Source organism: Rhipicephalus microplus, chromosome 9, assembly GCF_043290135.1.
Source record: "Rhipicephalus microplus isolate Deutch F79 chromosome 9, USDA_Rmic, whole genome shotgun sequence".
NCBI lineage: Eukaryota > Metazoa > Arthropoda > Arachnida > Ixodida > Ixodidae > Rhipicephalus > Rhipicephalus microplus.
In genome coordinates, this window is record NC_134708.1 from 29,532,135 (window position 1) to 29,550,367 (window position 18,233).

The window sequence follows — 18,233 nt, forward strand, 5'->3', positions numbered from 1 at the left end:
TGTGCTTGCAGGTGAAGGAGAGCTTCAAGGGTTGCATCCGAAACTTCAACGTCAACAGCAGAAGTGTGGATTTGGCCAGCGGAAAGTCGCAAGGTGTCGGACAGTGCTTTGCTAACATTGAGCTCGGAGCATTCTTCCAGGGAGATGCCTACGCCGTTTATGGTATGTTGAGAAGTGGTTTTACACAACTGCTTTTGCTGTATACTGTAGAACTTCATTTGTATGTTTTCTTGGGGAGAAGAATGCAAAAATAAACATGCTATCTAGGAAAACGGGTACTCTGTATTCACTTAAACACTGTGCAGTTTCGCTCGATTACAGTATCACGAACATTGGCATTGGGTGGTTGTACAAAACGGACATGTATCAATGTGGTTCTATTGTAATCTAAATGAGTTAGAGATGTTTACTTTAAGGGATAGAGGGCGAAATCTACTGAAAATGCAATTTTTCAGTTTTCATAGTATTTTCACAGTACGGTATCCCAGAATTACTGACAAGTGCTTCCACAACGTGACTCTTTTTTTTTTTTTTGTACAGTGGAAAGCATTTAAAAACGGCCCCAAATGCACCTGATCTCCTGTCTGCGCCGCAGCAACTAGAACTTTAAACGGCGTTTTTTCAAACAATACTTTTTGCAGAAAAGGAACATTTTCTCTGTAACCACTGCAGCTATCAAGGGCAAATGTTTGTGACTTCTTTCTGAATAGCATGTGCCCATTCTGAAGCAAAGTAATTGTGTTGCCACCAAAATCGTATTTCTATCAGTTTTTTTTCCCCTAAGAAAAAAATCCCTGAAAATCTAGTCATCAAACATCTAAATTTTTAACGAAATAATGATCATGCCTACAATTATTATTTTGGTTCAGAGGGATACCTTGGGCACATTTGATAACCAGAAGGGATTCCACCACTTTACATGCAGAATCCTTTTCACAAATGTTTCTTCAAAAAATAAAAATAGTGAAACACCGTATTTTTTCATTATTTTTAGAGCGGCATTTCATTTTCTTGCCAAGTTCACCATACATCTAGTAAAATTTTTCATTCGAGGTACTTGCAAAATTTTGTGTAGTATGCTTTAAAAGCAACCGAGCGATCGACAGTGGTACTTCTGTACCTGTCTTTGCTGTACATCTCTTCTTGAGACTGAAGCTTGAACTAATTCAATCAGTGGTAAAATGGGGTATGTCTCTACTTGCTGCGGTAACATAATTTAGGGCCATTTTTTTGTGCTCCGTCAAAGGCTGCAGTCCTTTAACCGTACTTTTAAAAGGAAATGCTTCTACAGTAAGATAAAACATGAGGGGGATGACTTCAACGTTGCAGTCTTGTTTACCCATCATGCATTGTTGCAGATGAGCAGTTCAACGTCGACAATAAGCTGGAAGTGCAGCTGGAGTTCCGGACGTGGAGGTTGAATGGCGTGCTAATGAGCTTGTCGGAGGGTGCATACGGTAAGTGATGATGTCGTGAGACCTCCTGCAATTGATACGCCTCCTTTTGTTGTTGAAGAGGAAAAAAATCGCAGTTTTGCCACTAGGCCAAAGTGGCAAATGCGACAGCAAGAAATTAGAATTTCACACGAAGGACGGCAAGTAGCTCGATACTTTCAGTGCGCCGCTGCATCGCGAAGAAGGATGCTCAAAAAGAACTTGTAGGTATACACACGACAAGTGTAGGTATACACACGACTATAACTGTCAGAGTTACATCATTGTATTTGAGGAACCTGCTGAAAATGTCTACAATGCAGAAGGCAACACTGTTGGATCATGAGTTTCTACAGTAGAAGGCCACTTTTTCTTGCGACTTTCTAAGGCAGTTTCCAATTTGAAAGAAAAAAAAAAGTAGAAGCTTTAGTTATATGAAATATGCTCAAGCTGTTCAGAGATTTGCGCATTACGGGTGGTAGGCATATTGAGCTGCGATTACGAATTGCTCGCCCTTATATCACTGACACAAGCATAACATGTGGCTGTGTTGGCTAGCGCAGCGGGCTGCGGAGCGAGGGATTGCTGGCTCATATTCCTGATATGTTTCTCTGCACTTTTTTCCTACTGATTTATTTTCTTTATGCCATTTCTGCATATATAACATATACATTTCACATATACATAGACACATACATTTTACATATTACTTTATGCCACTTTATATGCGCATATGCCATTTTTTTTTACATATCTATGCCTCACAGTACATATACACATCTGCGACATGACTGCGACGGCAATGGCGATGACAGAAAATCTGCTGAGTGTGCCCACATAATTGCTATCAGAATAAAATGCGGATGCGCATGTTAGTATAGCCTTACGATCTTGATATATGAAAGATTCCTGAAATGCGCATTATCGTGCGCAAAGCACAAAAAAATTCGAGCCTGAAGCGTTACATCCAAATATGACTGGGCGAGCTGGTTCACAGCCGCAAATAGATTTCAGTGCAAAAGGACGAGAGACAAAAAAACATGACTGAACAATTGCTCGTTCAGCCGTCTTGTGTTTTGGAGCCCCATATCTTTTTTTTTTTGCACTCAAATCTATTTCACTCAAATATGGCTCTTTGCCGATTGGCAACGGCAGTAAATATCCGGTCATTGTTATGAGCTTACAGGTGTTGAATTCACTGGCTTATACACTGAATATGTTTCTGTCTTGCAAGTCATTTTCATCTTGTATGAAAAGCTTTCTTTACCCTGATTTTAATTAAAGAAAAAGAGTGTATCACAGCTGGTAAAGGTTGGGGGCTCGATCCTCACTGGCGGCAAGTAATCTTTTTGGTCGAATTATTCCTGAAAGTCGTGTGATTACTGAATGTCGGGTGGATTACTAAATCTCGTGCAGTGCAGGCAAATTATTTTTGTACAGCTGATCTTGTGAAGTTCAGCACGAGTGTCTTTGTGCCGATTTTGGTAATTTTTCTGAGGTATTGTGGTGTTTGAATATTACACTCAGTAAAAGTGCTTTTGAAACTGAATGCTGAACTACCGATTAAAATATTTGAAGTCTCTAATATGCACACACCCCTACTTATTGCTGCTTACAATTTAACATATTTTTCTCAAGCTGTCTTCTTTGCAACAGTGCTTTCAAAGTTATACAGGCGTTCTACAAATTAATAAGTGAATGTAGGGATTATTTAGTCATTTATCTCTTACATGTTCATGCTTTTGATGCTTGCGATATTTCACACTATCATGAACAGCTGCATTGTTCTATTTCACCTCTCTATATGTTTGTTTTCTTGCTGTACAAAAGAAGGGGAACTTATCAAATGCCTAATTTTTTTGTGATGCACAACATCAATGAAAAAACCAACCTGCAAAAAAAGAGTTCCACACTTGCCGCCATGTCATCAAATGGCGCTGGCTACCACTCCCATGTCTCATGCAGCGAAATACTTGATAAGGTGGATGTAAAGATGGCTGCTGCTGTAGCTCAAATGCTAGAGCATCATGACACGTTACCCAAAGGTCGCAATTTTGGTTCAAAGCAGCGGCACGGTATCTTTTTTTACCTTTTCAATTTTTTTCACTTATTGTCACAATTACTACAATACTCTGATACCTCGTTATAGCAAAGTTGCGTCTAACACAAAAATAAGTCCTTTATATCCGAGTACGTTATATTGAGGTTTGAGCGTACCGTCGAGGCTACAGAACGTGTTCCCTACACTCGAACCTTGATATAATGAGCCCAAATATAATGAATTATCGGCTATAATAAAGTGGGTGAAGAATAACTCTTTCGTAGATAGTGCCAGAAACATATATTTATAACGAATTTTCAGATGTAACGAAGTGTTCTCGTGGCGAGTGCGACATTGTTAAAACATTCCTGGACTTCTTTAGCTGTTTGTCTTCATTTAGGTAACGTCTTGTGATATTTTGATGAAAAGGAAAAGTGGTGCTTGCTTATTTTCTCATCATCGTGATTCTCGACAGGGGCACCTTCATTGGCCATGGAACTCCTCGACGGCGAAGTGATCGTGTCGGTGGACTTGGGCCAGAATGGCACGGGCCCCTTCCGCGCCCGCAAAAAGTTTGGATCGCGCTTCGCCATGTGCGACGGACAGTGGCACCAGCTGCGCGCGCACTTCTCGCGCAACGAGATCTCGCTGCGCATCGACCGCGACCAGGTGGCGTACGGCCTGGCTCCGGTGACGCCTGCCGAACCGCACACCGAGAGCCCTCTTTACATTGGTGGCCTGCCAGGTAAGCTAGGGCAGACGCAAGCTCACGTTTAGTAGGCTTGTGCGATTACTCGAATGCTTCAAATATTCGAACAAATAGTACGGTGTTTGAATTCGCTCTGATCCGAGTTTAAATTATTGAGGATTCGGAAGTATCCGAAATAAAACGAATACATCTATATTCCTCTGCACGTAACTCTTGTGAAGGTGGTTTCACTGCAACAAAGGACTGCTGAGCCGTGAAAGCATTAATTAAAAAAAAAATTGCGCTGCCACGAAGCCCTACTTCAAGGTTAAATGAACATAATATCCTCACATCGATTCATTATTTTTTAAGTTTAAGAGCTTGCTACATTGAGTTATATGCTCTTAACTATAGTGAATTTTACAATGCTTACTTTACAGATTATTGCTGGCATTCTACCAAAAGTCAAATCCTGCTGCTATTCAAACTTACTTCCACTTTCTTTGAACCTAAAAAAATGGCATATGCACAGGCCTTGTTTCAATTTTCGAAACATATTTTGCACGTTAGTTCAGTCGTGACAAATATGCTCTTTTTTTATAATATGTGATATATACTATTTGATTTTGATTTGCAATCATTTGAACCAAATCACTATTCACTTGAAATTTACTTCGAACCTAGAATTCCATATTTACTTGCACAAGCCTAAAAATTAGGGATGCGTGATTAGTTGGCGTGTACGAGTAGTGATTTTCAGGTTCAAAGCGCATGATGATCTTGGTCGAATAATTTCGAATTGAATTCGTATAATATATATCACGTGTTATGAAGAAAAATGGGCATGTTTCTTATGACCCAACCAATCTATGCAACATTTTTCAAAAAGTGAAACAAGGCCTGTGCAAATGTCTTTTTTTTTTTTCAAGAAAGAAAGCAGGAACTTTGTATAGTAGCAGGATTTGACTTTCGGTAGAATGCAATTGATAACCCGTAAAGTATGCTAAGTTCTAAAGTTTACTATAAATGCTTGAGGTCTGTGTGCATATTTGATTTAGGTGCACGTTAAGAATCCCAGGTGGTTGGAATTTCTGGAGCCCTTCAGTATGGCATCTCTGATAATCATATGATGGTCTTGGGATGTTAAACTTCAATAATAACAATAATAATTATTATTTTTATTAAAATATATCATACCTAAAGCATATAAGCCAGTATAACCAGGTGTTAAACTTGAAAATTGATGGATTGGTGTAAGAAAATACGTTCATTTAACTTTGAAATACGGCTTTGCTGTAGTGCTTGTTTCCCTTGAGTAGGTAGTTTCGCAGTGTAGCATTCTTTCACAGCAGTAACATCTTTACTGCAGACTACATTTAAACTAATATTCGCTAAATAGATGCTTTCATGGCTTAGAACTCTCTCATTGCAGTGAATCCACCCGTACAAAGAGTTTCATGCAGACTAATATTTATTCGTTCTTTTCAAATACTTTAAACTTTTCTACAGTTTAGACTCAAATCAAAGCAAACTAGAATACAGTAATATTCTAATACTCAGAGCAATTCAATATTCGCACAAGCGTAGTGATTACAGCATTCGAATTCACTTTGATACAAATCTAAATTATTGAACATATTGAAGTATTTGAAACGAGCAAATAGATGTACCCTTCGTTTCAAATTTCATGGTCCTCCTTTTCGGATATCAATATTTCTCAACAAGGTGTGCTTAACATGCTTCTACGATTGAAGATGAAATCTTCTGCCGGTCCTGATGGCATTCCCAACTCCTTCCTCCGGCGTTACGTTGAACCACTAAGCAAATTTCTCGTCGCAATCTTTCAGGTCTCTCTAGAATCCGCGATACTTCCACCCGACTGGAAAATTGCCCGCATTGTACCAATTTTAAAAAAGGGCGACCCATCTTCAGTCTTAAATTACCGTCCGATTTATATTTTATCATCTTCTTGCAAAATGATTGAGCATATCGTTTCTGATTACAGTAATAACTTCTTAAATGAGCATGACATTCTAACTCCTTTTCAACATGGCTTTAGGAAGGGCCTTTCGACAATCACCCAATTAAGTACCGTCATACATTCTTTCGCTTCTGCTCTTGACAGAGGTGGACAAATGGACGTCATCTTTCTAGATTTTCAAAAGGCTTTTGATGTAGTTCCTCATGACAAATTAGTCTGCAAACTAGAGTTCCTTGGTTTTCCTGGCTTCATCTTATCATGGTTATCTGCTTATTTAATGCATCGGAAACAGTGTGTTATCATTGATGTACAACAATCTGACTCTTTTCTGGTAACCTCAGGGGTTCCTCAGGGAAGTATACTTGGCCCACCATTATTCCTTATTTATTGCAACGACATAACAGATGTCATACAAGCCCGAGTAAATATTCGTCTTTTCACAGACGACTGCGTTATTTTTAACGAAATTAATAGTGTTGGAGACCAATGCTTGCTTAGGGCAGCCTCAAACAGTATATTTAAGTGGAGTAATAAATGGGGCATGAAGCTAAATTCTTCAGAGTCTTTGCTCCTGCATATAACTAAAAAAAACAGTACCCCTGATGTTTTCATGCTCCATTGGCCAAGACCCATTGATTGAAGTTAAGGAGTATAAATATCTTGGAGTTACCATTACTAACAACCTCAACTGGAGCACCCATATTTCTAACACCGCTTCTTCTGCTTTCAGAAAATTATGTCTACTTCGACTGTAAGCTTAAACATGCATCCCATGACGTGAAAACTTTAGGCTATACAACTTTTATCAAAGCCAAGTTAGAATACGTCTCCATTATTTGGGATCCTTTCACCAAAACCAATATTAATTGTCTTGAAAGAATACAGAGAAAAGACATGCGATTCATTTTTTCTAAATACAGCCGGGAGGATTCTGTAACGGATCTTGTACGTTCTAATGGTTTTCACACACTTCAAATGAGGCGCAAAATATCCAGACTGAAGTTTCTCCATTCTTTGTTAAATCGTAAATTTTTTATAGATCCCAGTCCTTACATAACCCTTTCTGAGACTAGGAAAACCCGTCATTCTCATCCCCTCACACTCTCCCTTTATGTTGTCAGATCTAAACTCTTTAAATATTCTTTTTTTCTCCGCGCCATAGAGGAATGGAACCTAATACCTATTGGTCATCTGGACTCGACTGAATCAATACAGAATTACTTCTTCACTATTTCCTAATTATATTTTATTTAGAGTTGTTTTTTATTGTTACCCGATTTGTTTATGATATTCAATTGTGCTTTGTAGATGTATTTATGTTGTACCCTGCCCCTCCTGCATGGGCCACATGGCCTGCAGTATTTTGTAAATAAAATAAAAAAAATTAGAGGCTGCACCCGAGGCAGTTGATACAGTGACATACCTATACTAGTCTTCGTGCGCTTATCAGTTTGAATTAACATACGTTCGACCGTATGTAATCCTCTGTAAACGTGGTTTTACTGTAGTGCCAGGCACTTTTAACTTGGAACAAAAAAAAAACATTTGCACACGTCTACTTCTGATTCTTAAAAATATTGTGCTAGTAAGTTGGGTCGTTACAAAAATGCTCATTTTTCTTAATAAAACTTAGTATGAGGTATTCGAACTATTTGACTAAATTGTTCTACCAGATCACCATTTGCGTTTAATTCACTTTGAACTTTAAATGTACCATTTCTCCATTCCTACTCATGTTAACTTTGCTTTGTTTTCGTATTCTTTTCAGATGTAACCCAATAAAAACTGTATACAAATGCATCAAAATTATGTATTACTTCAAGACACTGCGTGTCTTATTCCAGAAAAATAATTTATAATAATTAAATTTTAATTTGATATGAGTTTTATTGCATGTTCGATTCCTGCACAAATATAATCAAGTCTCAATCAACATAATGTAATTTCAGCTGCATACATACGTTTTGAGCAAAGAAAAATTATACTTTTTGGGTGTGGCTCGCAGAAAATAGAATGTCAAAGGACCAATCAAACGTAGCAGTGCCTTCATCAAAGTACTCCTATGCAACAGTTTACCACAAAACAAAGTTAAATGAAGATGCATTTATCACGCAAGAGGTTCAGTTTGTCCAAACCTCAATGTACCTTGCTCTTGCTGAGTCTCCCTAGCCGACACAAATGGCAATAACAAGTGACGTTCACTATTGCGTACGAAGCATATCAGAGCAATAAATACTACTTCATAGGGGTATTACATAAGGTGCAGTAAGAAACAGAAAATTTCTAATAAGAGTTTGCTATGAAATGTGGCTTTGGAAAAGACAGGAAGGCTTGGGATAGCTGTAATGGCCTGTGAAAGGTTGTTCCTCTGGCTGCTCATGTGAAGGGGATGGTCGAAAAGTGTTGTCTGGGGCACGTGTGCACACGACTCGAAGCAGGTGACCGGTAAGATAAGTCATGTGTGAAATGGACCGAATTGATGCGAATGAGCCAATGGCAAAACAGAATGTGGAAGAGAGAGAGGTGACAAGCACTCTACAGAAAGTATGACGCACCTTGAATTCATAAACATTACACAAAACATGTTGGCACTACAACCTAGTAATGAAGCAGCAACTTGCACTAAAATGAATTTGTTATATTGGAAAATTTGTTATAAAGGTATATTCGTAACACTATGTCTTATGCAAGGCTATTCTTCATATACTTCGTTATATTGAGAGTAATAGCGTGTTTTATAGCTATAGTCTAATATCTATACATCGAAATTACCTTTGTGATCAAGAATACGTTACATTCCCACCTCTAGCTTATTCTGGGTGAGAAATATAGTTATAAAAGACTTACGTAATAGCTTAGTATCTTCTTATATCACGCACTTCATTATGAAAGTGTTTGAAAAATCTCTGAATTTCAAAGCACAACTGGTTTTTTCCTCTTGCTTTCACATTATTCAGAGGGCAGCAGCAACGACGCTCTGTTCGGCCGAGACAACTTCGTTGGCTGTTTGCGCAACCTGGCCATCAACGACAAGCGCATAGACTGGATCGACATGGCTTCCCTGCACGACGTGCTGCCCAACTCATGCCCTGCCAAATGAGCGTGTGATTTTGTGTACCCTGCCTTTACTGCCACCTATTTATACATTCTTATGTCAGCCGCATTAATCAGCAACCTCTTCCGTGTATGGACTGAACTCGATTTGCACGTACAATCTGTCGGACCATTTCTCTTAGGTCTTATCGCACGACTACGACTACCTACAGCAGTGTGCTTCATGGAGGATGTAGACATGTGTCTTACCACCACGTTATGAGACTGGTCCAGTTACAGAGACGTCTGGCACTCTCCTGTCTCTTTCCTCCCCTCTTTGCATTATGGCTAGAAATACGAGCACTACACGTAGACAACGACAGATAAGACGTGAACAAGTGCTTGTTTGTGTGTCACGCTGGTATTTCAAGCCATCGTGAATCACTTATATCCACCCAATCAACCATGTTGACAAGGTCTTTTTTTTCAGAATTCCAGCTTTGCGCCATTTACAAAATGTTCAGCAATCTTGCAGAAACACTTGTGAAACTGAGAGCATACTTGAACACCTTTAAAGATTGGGTCCTCCCCAAAAGTGGTGATCAAACCCAAGACTCGGGTGTTTTCCTTTTGGGAGTTTAGTCTGCGTTTGAGAGGGAATTCCCTGGGATTTTCATACCTAAATGCAACCATTTGCGAGTTGAGTGGACCACTCTACTGTGCAATAGAGATGCTTTCTATCCCGATTATTCTCAAATATATTATTAGACTTGTCAACATAATGCAGCAAACACAAGTCTTTACTGCTATGTTATGTTGGTGTAATGAAATAAAAATGAAGTTTTTGGTCTGCTGGTTTCTCCACGTCGCCAGCTTCCACCATAGCATGGCCCATGATTGCGTCTCACACATCCAGATTTAGAGACTTTGTTGTGTGAATTGTTGTAATCGAATCTTTAGTAAGGATATTGAAGAATTTTTTTTGTGGACCAAATATACGAGCAATTTAGTAATAACTTGCTAGACTAAACTGGAATGTGCTTGACAATATTCTCTGGTGAGGCATCAGCGTTAACAAAATATTTGCTTACACATTTAACACATGCTTCATTGTTACGATTTTAAACTTTGCCAAGCTTGAAACAGTGTCCGCCCGCCTTTGTTCCTAAAAAAGACATTTTCTGTGTGGTGTTGTCTTCATATGTGTGAGAGGCCTACAGCTCCGATATCTTTTCATGGTATACTGTTTCGTTACGATGTACGTTTCGTTCTTGAGCCAATAAAAAGAAAAGTTAGTTTCACAACCACACTGAAACGAAAACACGGAAGGGGTTAAAAAAGTAAACAGCGGTTTAGTAAACTAAACCACTATGAACTAGAGAGCTCATTTACACGCTTACAACATCGCATTTCCCTAAAGATTCTGCCTTCCAAGCAAGAACCTGCTATTGTTATATAGATGTTAGCAGAATTTATGATTCTTCTGAAAGGAAGAATGTGCTATAAAGTTTATAAATCCATATGTGCATTAGCAAATGTGTTCTAGGGTTCGAAACAAACTGTTGTGCGCTGTTCAAACTGCTAATATGTACTAAAGAAGTTCTGTTTGGATATAGCATCTTGCATATCAAGTTTACCATTCATACAAACTCTGTTCATAATTAAACATAGTCACTACAGGTGAATCCTCAAGCTTTGCACTGATGTGATGTTGATGTTACTTTTAATGATGAACTACAAGTGCAATACACAGTTATCCATCTGAACCAGCTATGGTGTCTACATAGAAGGATGAATAATGATGCTGCTTAGAAGCAGCATGCCTTGTAGTCATGAGGAAAATGCATTTTACTCTATACTGTTTTTATATGTGCTACTTATAATTAATATTTATTTGTCTTGTTAACAAAAAAGCCATAAGTGGCACAATATGATGAGTACTCATAATGTGCCAAATGCGCTGCTTCATTATTTGACATAGGATGAAAATTAAGTGTGTTTCTAATTGCATTTAAAGAGGACACGAGTGTATGGTCACGTGTTCACACTCGTATACCTTAGAAAATGTGGTGTCATGAAAGGCTGTTCATTCTAAACTGCGGCACATAACCTTTTGATTACTGGAGAGTCAAATTTCTGTGCAAAATGTTCGGCTGTTTCACATTGACGTGTTGAAAACTGTTTGTCATCAGGAATGCCATAAATGGGGTGTTTTTTTCTAAAGAATGGCCAGTACCATAAGCGAAATTAGCACGAATAAGGCTCCATTGGCACATACATACTCTCAACTTTTCTCTGAAACAGTCTTGATGAATCAGTAATAATAATTAGTAATTTATTATTGCTGTTTCAGATGAAAGTTGAGAATATGTATGTGGCGATACAGCTTTACTATAGCTAGTTTTAGTTCTGGAATTGGCCCATTTCAAAAAAAAAAGAAAAGAAAAAAGCTCCTCAAATGGTTTTGAGTCATTTATTTTGTGAAGATTAGTGTGCATTCCTGTGATTGGGTCTTAACATACTTGTGGAATTAAAAACTAAAAAAAGATGTGGAATCTTAAGAAGGGATATAAGACCTTTTCTTTGGAGTGAGAGTGATTTTCCACCCGGTTGATGAGTATATTGACAATCTGGCTTTTGATTAGACGATAAAATTGTTCAACCTTTACCGACGGTTTCGTGTGTGTTTTTTGTTAATGAATTCTTATCTATATTATATATAGGGTGGCTCGTACCACACAAAAGCGCTCGCTTCTCGCTTGGTGTGATAGAGGAACGCTCTGGAAGAACAAGGGCCTGGTAACTCAAGATGTTGAAGAAAAAAAAAACCCTCCTCAAACATAAATGTTTTCATATATTCTTTTTGTAAAGAAAATGTTTTCCTAACAAAGTTTTGCTGACAATGTTATAAAATGTCTGCTCAACATAATTTGACAAAACATTTATATAAGGGACAAATGTTGACAGGCAAGTGAGATGCTCAAATAAATATGGTCGCCCTGCGCCATACGCAGCAGCACATACAGCGACTTTACATTAATTTTGATCAGCTTAAGCGAATTTCTTTAATATTTTAATAGCTTGGAGCTAGAAAACAACTTTGGGAATGGCAGGTTTTGTGTGGATAAAGCTGTTGCCAAAAGCCAACTCGCAGGTGTTTTTGAAGCGTGCAATAGGGGACTCGCTCAACAAATATATGAGACACAATAAAGCAACAATGGGGAATGTTGAGGCTCTCGGGGTTTCTTGCCTCCTAGTTAGCATGAGGTGCAATGCAGTTTTTACTTGGGCTGTGCTCAATTAGGCTGTGCGTTTCCTTTGCTTCTTCTGGAACAGCGAAGTACACCAATATCTAAATGGCATGTGGCCATTTTCAATCGGAAAGGTAAGCCTATGAAAATATCATAATTTTCGATTTCCAAAAGTGTGGTCGTATTTGAATGGAATCGACTCCTACGCTAGGGTATTTGCAACCAGAATGTGTTGTAGCTTTTGGAAATCTTGCGATTCTCGAATTTCTCAACTATATGAACGTATCTCAATGAAATTGACTCCTAAGCCATGTCCGATCAGAAAGGTAAGAGAAGTGGCGAAAATTTTAAAGAAAACTCGAAAACATTGTCGTGTGGCTCTTCCAGGCATAATGATAGGTATAAAATTTCGAATATCTTCACTTATTTTTTTTTTTCAACTTCCTGGCGTATTTCATTAAAATTGATTTCTTGCGAATCGGTTCTGTGGTCATTTCATTAAAAAAAATGGGGTGGGGTGTTTTGTCTGACGTCTGCACAACATTGCGGTTTATAGACCGGTACATCGGGCGAGGACGACCGGATTGGCAACCAGCGTTTTCCCCCTTTCTGGAACGTGCCGACGGCGCGGAGTGTACAGCTTCATACTTGTACGAGTGGCTTTTTCGAACAATTTTGGCAATGTTTTAGGTCGAATTGCTGATTTTTATCCTCTCTTACTGCGACCTCAGCCAGCGAAAGGTGGCTGACGTACATCGCTACCTTTCAAATGATGGATCGTGCACGGTGTGTGATATGAACGCCGAATAGCGAGCGAAAAAAGAAGAAAAAAAAAGAGTTTTGTCACTTTGCGTACGGAATAACTACCTCAGGTAGACAATTTTTTGCGTGGTGAAGAACCATAAAACGCAATTCTTTTCCAAGAGCAAAACAAAATTAAACCAGATTATTGCGGTTGTATTGTTTCTATAACTGTCAATGTCGCTGCTGCGATCTGGGAACGACAGTCGAGATTTGGCAAAAGCCGTACAACTCGTAGGCAAAATTATTTCTTTAAAAACACAGAAATGGCCATTACGAAAGCCCGGGCGTTCTTGGTGCTTCATAGAGAGAAGAAATATTTTGAACATTCTGACGTCAATGCGAAATTTCCAATTAGTAAATTTTGTCAACATTATGAAAAATTCCAAAAGACTCGCGAAACGAAATACTCTAACAGCTGTGTATTTACCGCTTGTTTTTCGAGAAGGCCAGAAAACTTTGTGTCCACTAAGGCTTAGACCCGAAAATCATGCACATATATTGTTTAACAATGGACTGCTTAATTTACAGACCAACATTTAAACCTACCTACCAAGCGGTGGCAGTAGCCGAGTCGATAAGCTGTTCAGCTGTTAACCGAAAGGGCGCTGGTTCAAATCACCGTGCCGGTATAGCGTTGAAAAATTAAAAGAAGCAGACCATAGGTGATTATGGTGATGCAGCTGAAGTTTAGTTGTTTATTTTAATCAAGATCGACAGTAGGGAGCAGACGAAGTTTTAAACATTGCATCCTGTGCAGCGCCAGTGGCCGAGTCTCTACGGTGTTCAATTCATGACCATACAGTTGCTGGTTCGAATGACAGCTGTGAGTGCAGGAACACAAGGGTGCCATCTATGTACATTACTCTAAAACTCGAATGTACCTGTACGTAATGTACGTAAAACTAAAGCTGAGAACAACATTTTGGGCGTGCCTATAGGCCTAAATGAGGGCCATTAACAATAATCCTTTGATTTTGTGGCAATTTTTTCATTTTTTTTTAAAAAAAAAGGGACACGATCTACGGCGGCTTGGGACCGTTAAGTCCGGGGTTACCCATAAGCCGCCATGTAGCTCAAGTGTCCCCACACCTTGCCGTAGGTAGCCTCTTTGCGTTTGTCCCGAGATCAGGGGCCCTGATGCGTTGGCTTTCCCGCAATGCATGGTCGAAACTGGCGAAAAAAGTTTAGGCCTTTATCAGCCCTGATAAGGCTAAACTTTTCTCTGACGTCACACCTTGCCGGGTAGGGCATACTAGGCTTTTGTTTCTAGCTAAAGGGCCCCCTGATGCATTGGCTTTCCCGCAATAGATGGTCGAAACCAGCGAAAAAAGTTGGGGCTCTTATCACCCTTGATAAGGCTCAACTTTTGTCTGACGTCACACCTTGTCCTGGAAGGCGTACTATGCGTTTGTTTCAAGCTCAAGGTCCCCTGTTGCGTTGGCTTCCCTACAATGCGTGGTCGAAACTAGCGAAAAAAGTTTAGGCTCTTATCAGCCCTGATAAGGCGCAATTTTTGTCTGACGTCACAGCTTGCAACGATGTGCCCAGTTTGCGTATTTCCCGAGCTAAAGCCTTCCTGAAACGTTGGCTTTTCCGCAACAGATGGTCGAAACCAGCGAAAAAAAGTTGAGCCTTATCAGGGCTGATAAGAGCCTAATTTTTTTTTCGCCAGTTTTGACCATGCATTGCGGGGAAGCCAACGCAACAGGAGCACTTTAGCTAGAAACAGACGCATAGTCCGTTCTCCACAGCAAAGTGTGACGTTAGACAAAAGTTGAACCTTATCAGGGGTGATAAGAGCCCCAACTTTTTTCGCTGGTTTCGACCATCTGTTGCGGGGAAGCCAACATTTCAGAAAGCTTTAGCTCGTGAAATACGCAAACTGGGCACATCGTTGCAAGCTGTGACGTCAGACGAAAATTGAGCCTTATCAGGGCTGATAAGAGTCTAAACTTTTTTCGCTAGTTTCGACCATGCAGTGTAGGGAAGCCAACGCAACAGGGGACCTTGAGCTTGAAACAAACGCATAGTACGCCTTCCGGGACAAGGTGTGACGTCAGACAAAAGTTGAGCCTTATCAGGGGTGATAAGAGCCCCAACTTTTTTCGCTAGTTTCGACCATCTATTGCGGGGAAGCCAACGTTTCAGGAAAGCCTTAGCTTGGGAAATACGCAAAATTGGCACATCGTAGCAAGCTGTGATGTCATACAAAAGTCGAGGCTTATCAGGGCTGATAAGAGACTAAACTTTTTTCGCTAGTTTTCACCATGCATTGCGGGGAAGCCAACGCATCAGGGGTCCTTTAGCTAGAAAAAAACGCATATTACGTCCTCAACGGCAAGGTGTGACGTCAGACAAAAGTTGAGTCTTATCAGGGTTGATAAGGGTATAAACTTTTTTTGCTAGTTTCGACCATACATTCCGGGGAAGCCAATGCATCAGGGCCCCTGAGCTCGGAACAAACGCATAGAAACTCCCCACGGCAAGGTGTGGAGACACTTGAGCTACATGGTGGCTTAGGGGTATTTTTTTGTAAAAAAGGGGAAAAATTGTCAGAACATGAAAAGTATTATTGTTAAGGGCGCACATTTAGGCCTATAGGCGCGCCCAAAATGCTGTTCTCAGCATTTTTTTCTTATGTGACAACAGGTACATTCGAGTTTTTAAACTAATGTATATAGATGGTATCCTGGTGTTCCTGCACTCGCAGCTGTCATTCGAGCCATCAACTTTATGGTCATGAATTGAACACCGTAGAGACTCGGTCACTGGCCCTGTGCAGGATGCAATGTTTAAAACTTGGTCTACTCACTACTGCCGATCTTGATTAAAAATAAAGAGCGGACTTTAGATGCCTCACCGTAATCACCCAAGGCCTTCTTTTCTTAAACGCTTTACCGGCACGGTGATTCGAACCAGCGCCCTTTCGATTAACAGCTGAACAGCTTACCGACTAGGCTACTGCCACCGCTTGGTAGGTATGTTTAAATGTTGCGCAGTCTATTGTCCACTAATATATATGCATGATTTTTGGGTCCGAGCCCTAGTGGACACAAAGTTTTCTGGCCTTCTCCTAAAATAAGGGCTAAATACATAGCTGATGAAATATTCAGTCTTGCGAGTTTTTTTTTTTGGAGTTTTTCAGAATGTTGACAAAATTTAATCACTGATATGTGAGCGTTAACGTCCCAAGACCACCATATTATTAAGAGAGACGCCATAGCGGAGGGCTTCCAAAATTTCGACCACCTGAAGTTCTTTAACGTGCACCCAAATCTGAGCACACTGGCCTACAACATTTCCACCTTCATCTGAAATTCAGCCGCCACAGCCGAGATTCGATCTCGCGACCTGCGGGTCAGCAGACGAGTACCTTAGCCACTAGACCAACGCGGTGGGACTTGACAAAATTGACAAAATTGATTTATCGGCAATTTACTTATGTCATTTCCATCTATGTGCGACAAATATATGAAATTAAAATTTTCAAGGTTTTAACGAACTCTGGTTGGAAATAAGGCGGACAGCCGAATTCGAATCACCGACCTTACGGTTATGAAACGAGCACCTATATTGCCTACTGGCCCCGACGTGGTGGTCTAGTGGCTAAGGTATACTCGGCTGCTGACCCGCAGGTCGCGGGATCGAATCCTGGCTGCGGCGGCTCCATTTCCGATGGAGGCGGAGATGTTGTAGGCCCGTGTGCTCAGATTTGGGTGCACGTTAAAGAACCCCAGGTGGTCAAAATTTCCGGAGCCCTCCACTACGGCGTCTCTCATAATCAAATGGTGGTTTTGGGACGTTAAACCCCACAAATCAATCAATATCTCGCCTACTGGAACGCCACCACGATAACGGTTTTCGAGAGGGATGGCCTTTACTCCGTGGGTGAATCTGTCTAAGCGGGTCAGCAGACGAATCTGTCTCTGGCAAGGCGGCAATGGGCTTACGACGTCAAGGTGTACGTTATTAAAGTGAGAATCGGACATCGGGAGTGTTAACGATGCTCTCGAGGAATAGCGTTGTATCTTGTATAGCACTGACAAAGCTGCGCATTCCCGCGCCGTGCGCCGGACGTCGTGATTAATGCATGGCCGCCAGACAATCCTCGCCATCACCAGTCTTCGGGTGGCTTTCATCTTTTGCTGAGGCAGTCTGTGCATGAAATCCAACACGTTGCGACGGAGGCTCGCAGGCAGGGGCGTAGCCAAGGCGGGTGCGATGAATTGGGGGGTTTTAACTTTCTCCCCACAATGTTTTTTTGTGCTGTTAAGCTTGCGTATACATACACACATACAAAACAATCGCCCCCTGGCACACAGAAAGTATGGCCGAAAAAAAATGTCTGGCTACGCCCCTGTGAGGCTCAACTTTTTTTCTGACGTCACAGCGACGGGCCGTATACGTATACGAACCATGCCTATACGAAATAATTTTTATCTAAAGGTGCCCCTGATGTGCATACTGCACCGCAATGCATGTCGAGAACATTTCCATGAATCAAACAGAAACGAACAAGCAGCATTTTATCAGGTCTCTTGATGCATGGAAGGCTCTTTATTTAGTGCAGCTAGCTCGATTACTAGTGAAGAATTGTAGGCTGTAACTCTGACGTCATCGGGATCATTTTGTGAATGTCCTACTGCGACGCATGTGTTCTCGTGCATTTACCTTAACAGCAGTGCTCTACTTACCAAGAAATCGATGATATTTTCGTTTTATACGTAGTCATAAATTGAGCTCTCACTCTGAGCGACTCGCCAACGACGAGCTGGCCGACAAGCTCTGGGCCATCCGGCAAGCTGAAGATGCCGCCCGGGTCCAAGGACATGGAGCGGTCACCTGAAGCACCGCCAACATAATCGACGGAGAGTGGGAAGGGACAGGGGTTAATCCCATCTTCCCCCCACCTCACCCGGTGAAAACTACCGGACTTTAAATAAAGTTTACTCATTCGTTGACTTTAGTGTCTCCTTGATATCCGACCTCCAGAGTAAGTATA

At 40.6% G+C, this 18,233-nt stretch overlaps 1 protein-coding gene across 3 annotated transcripts in view; it reads left to right on the forward strand.

The window, feature by feature from the left end:
- Positions 1-11,844, forward strand: part of wb (wing blister) — a 399,222-nt gene extending 387,378 nt beyond the window's left edge. For all 3 annotated transcript variants that reach the window (XM_075873404.1, XM_075873405.1, XM_075873403.1), the window contains 4 exons: positions 12-162; positions 1,359-1,457; positions 3,950-4,219; positions 9,101-11,844. In XM_075873404.1, coding sequence (XP_075729519.1) covers positions 12-162; positions 1,359-1,457; positions 3,950-4,219; positions 9,101-9,243 — 663 coding nt within the window. In that variant the 3' untranslated portion in view covers positions 9,244-11,844. The remainder of the gene's footprint in view (positions 1-11; positions 163-1,358; positions 1,458-3,949; positions 4,220-9,100) is intronic.
- Positions 11,845-18,233: the final 6,389 nt, after the last annotated feature.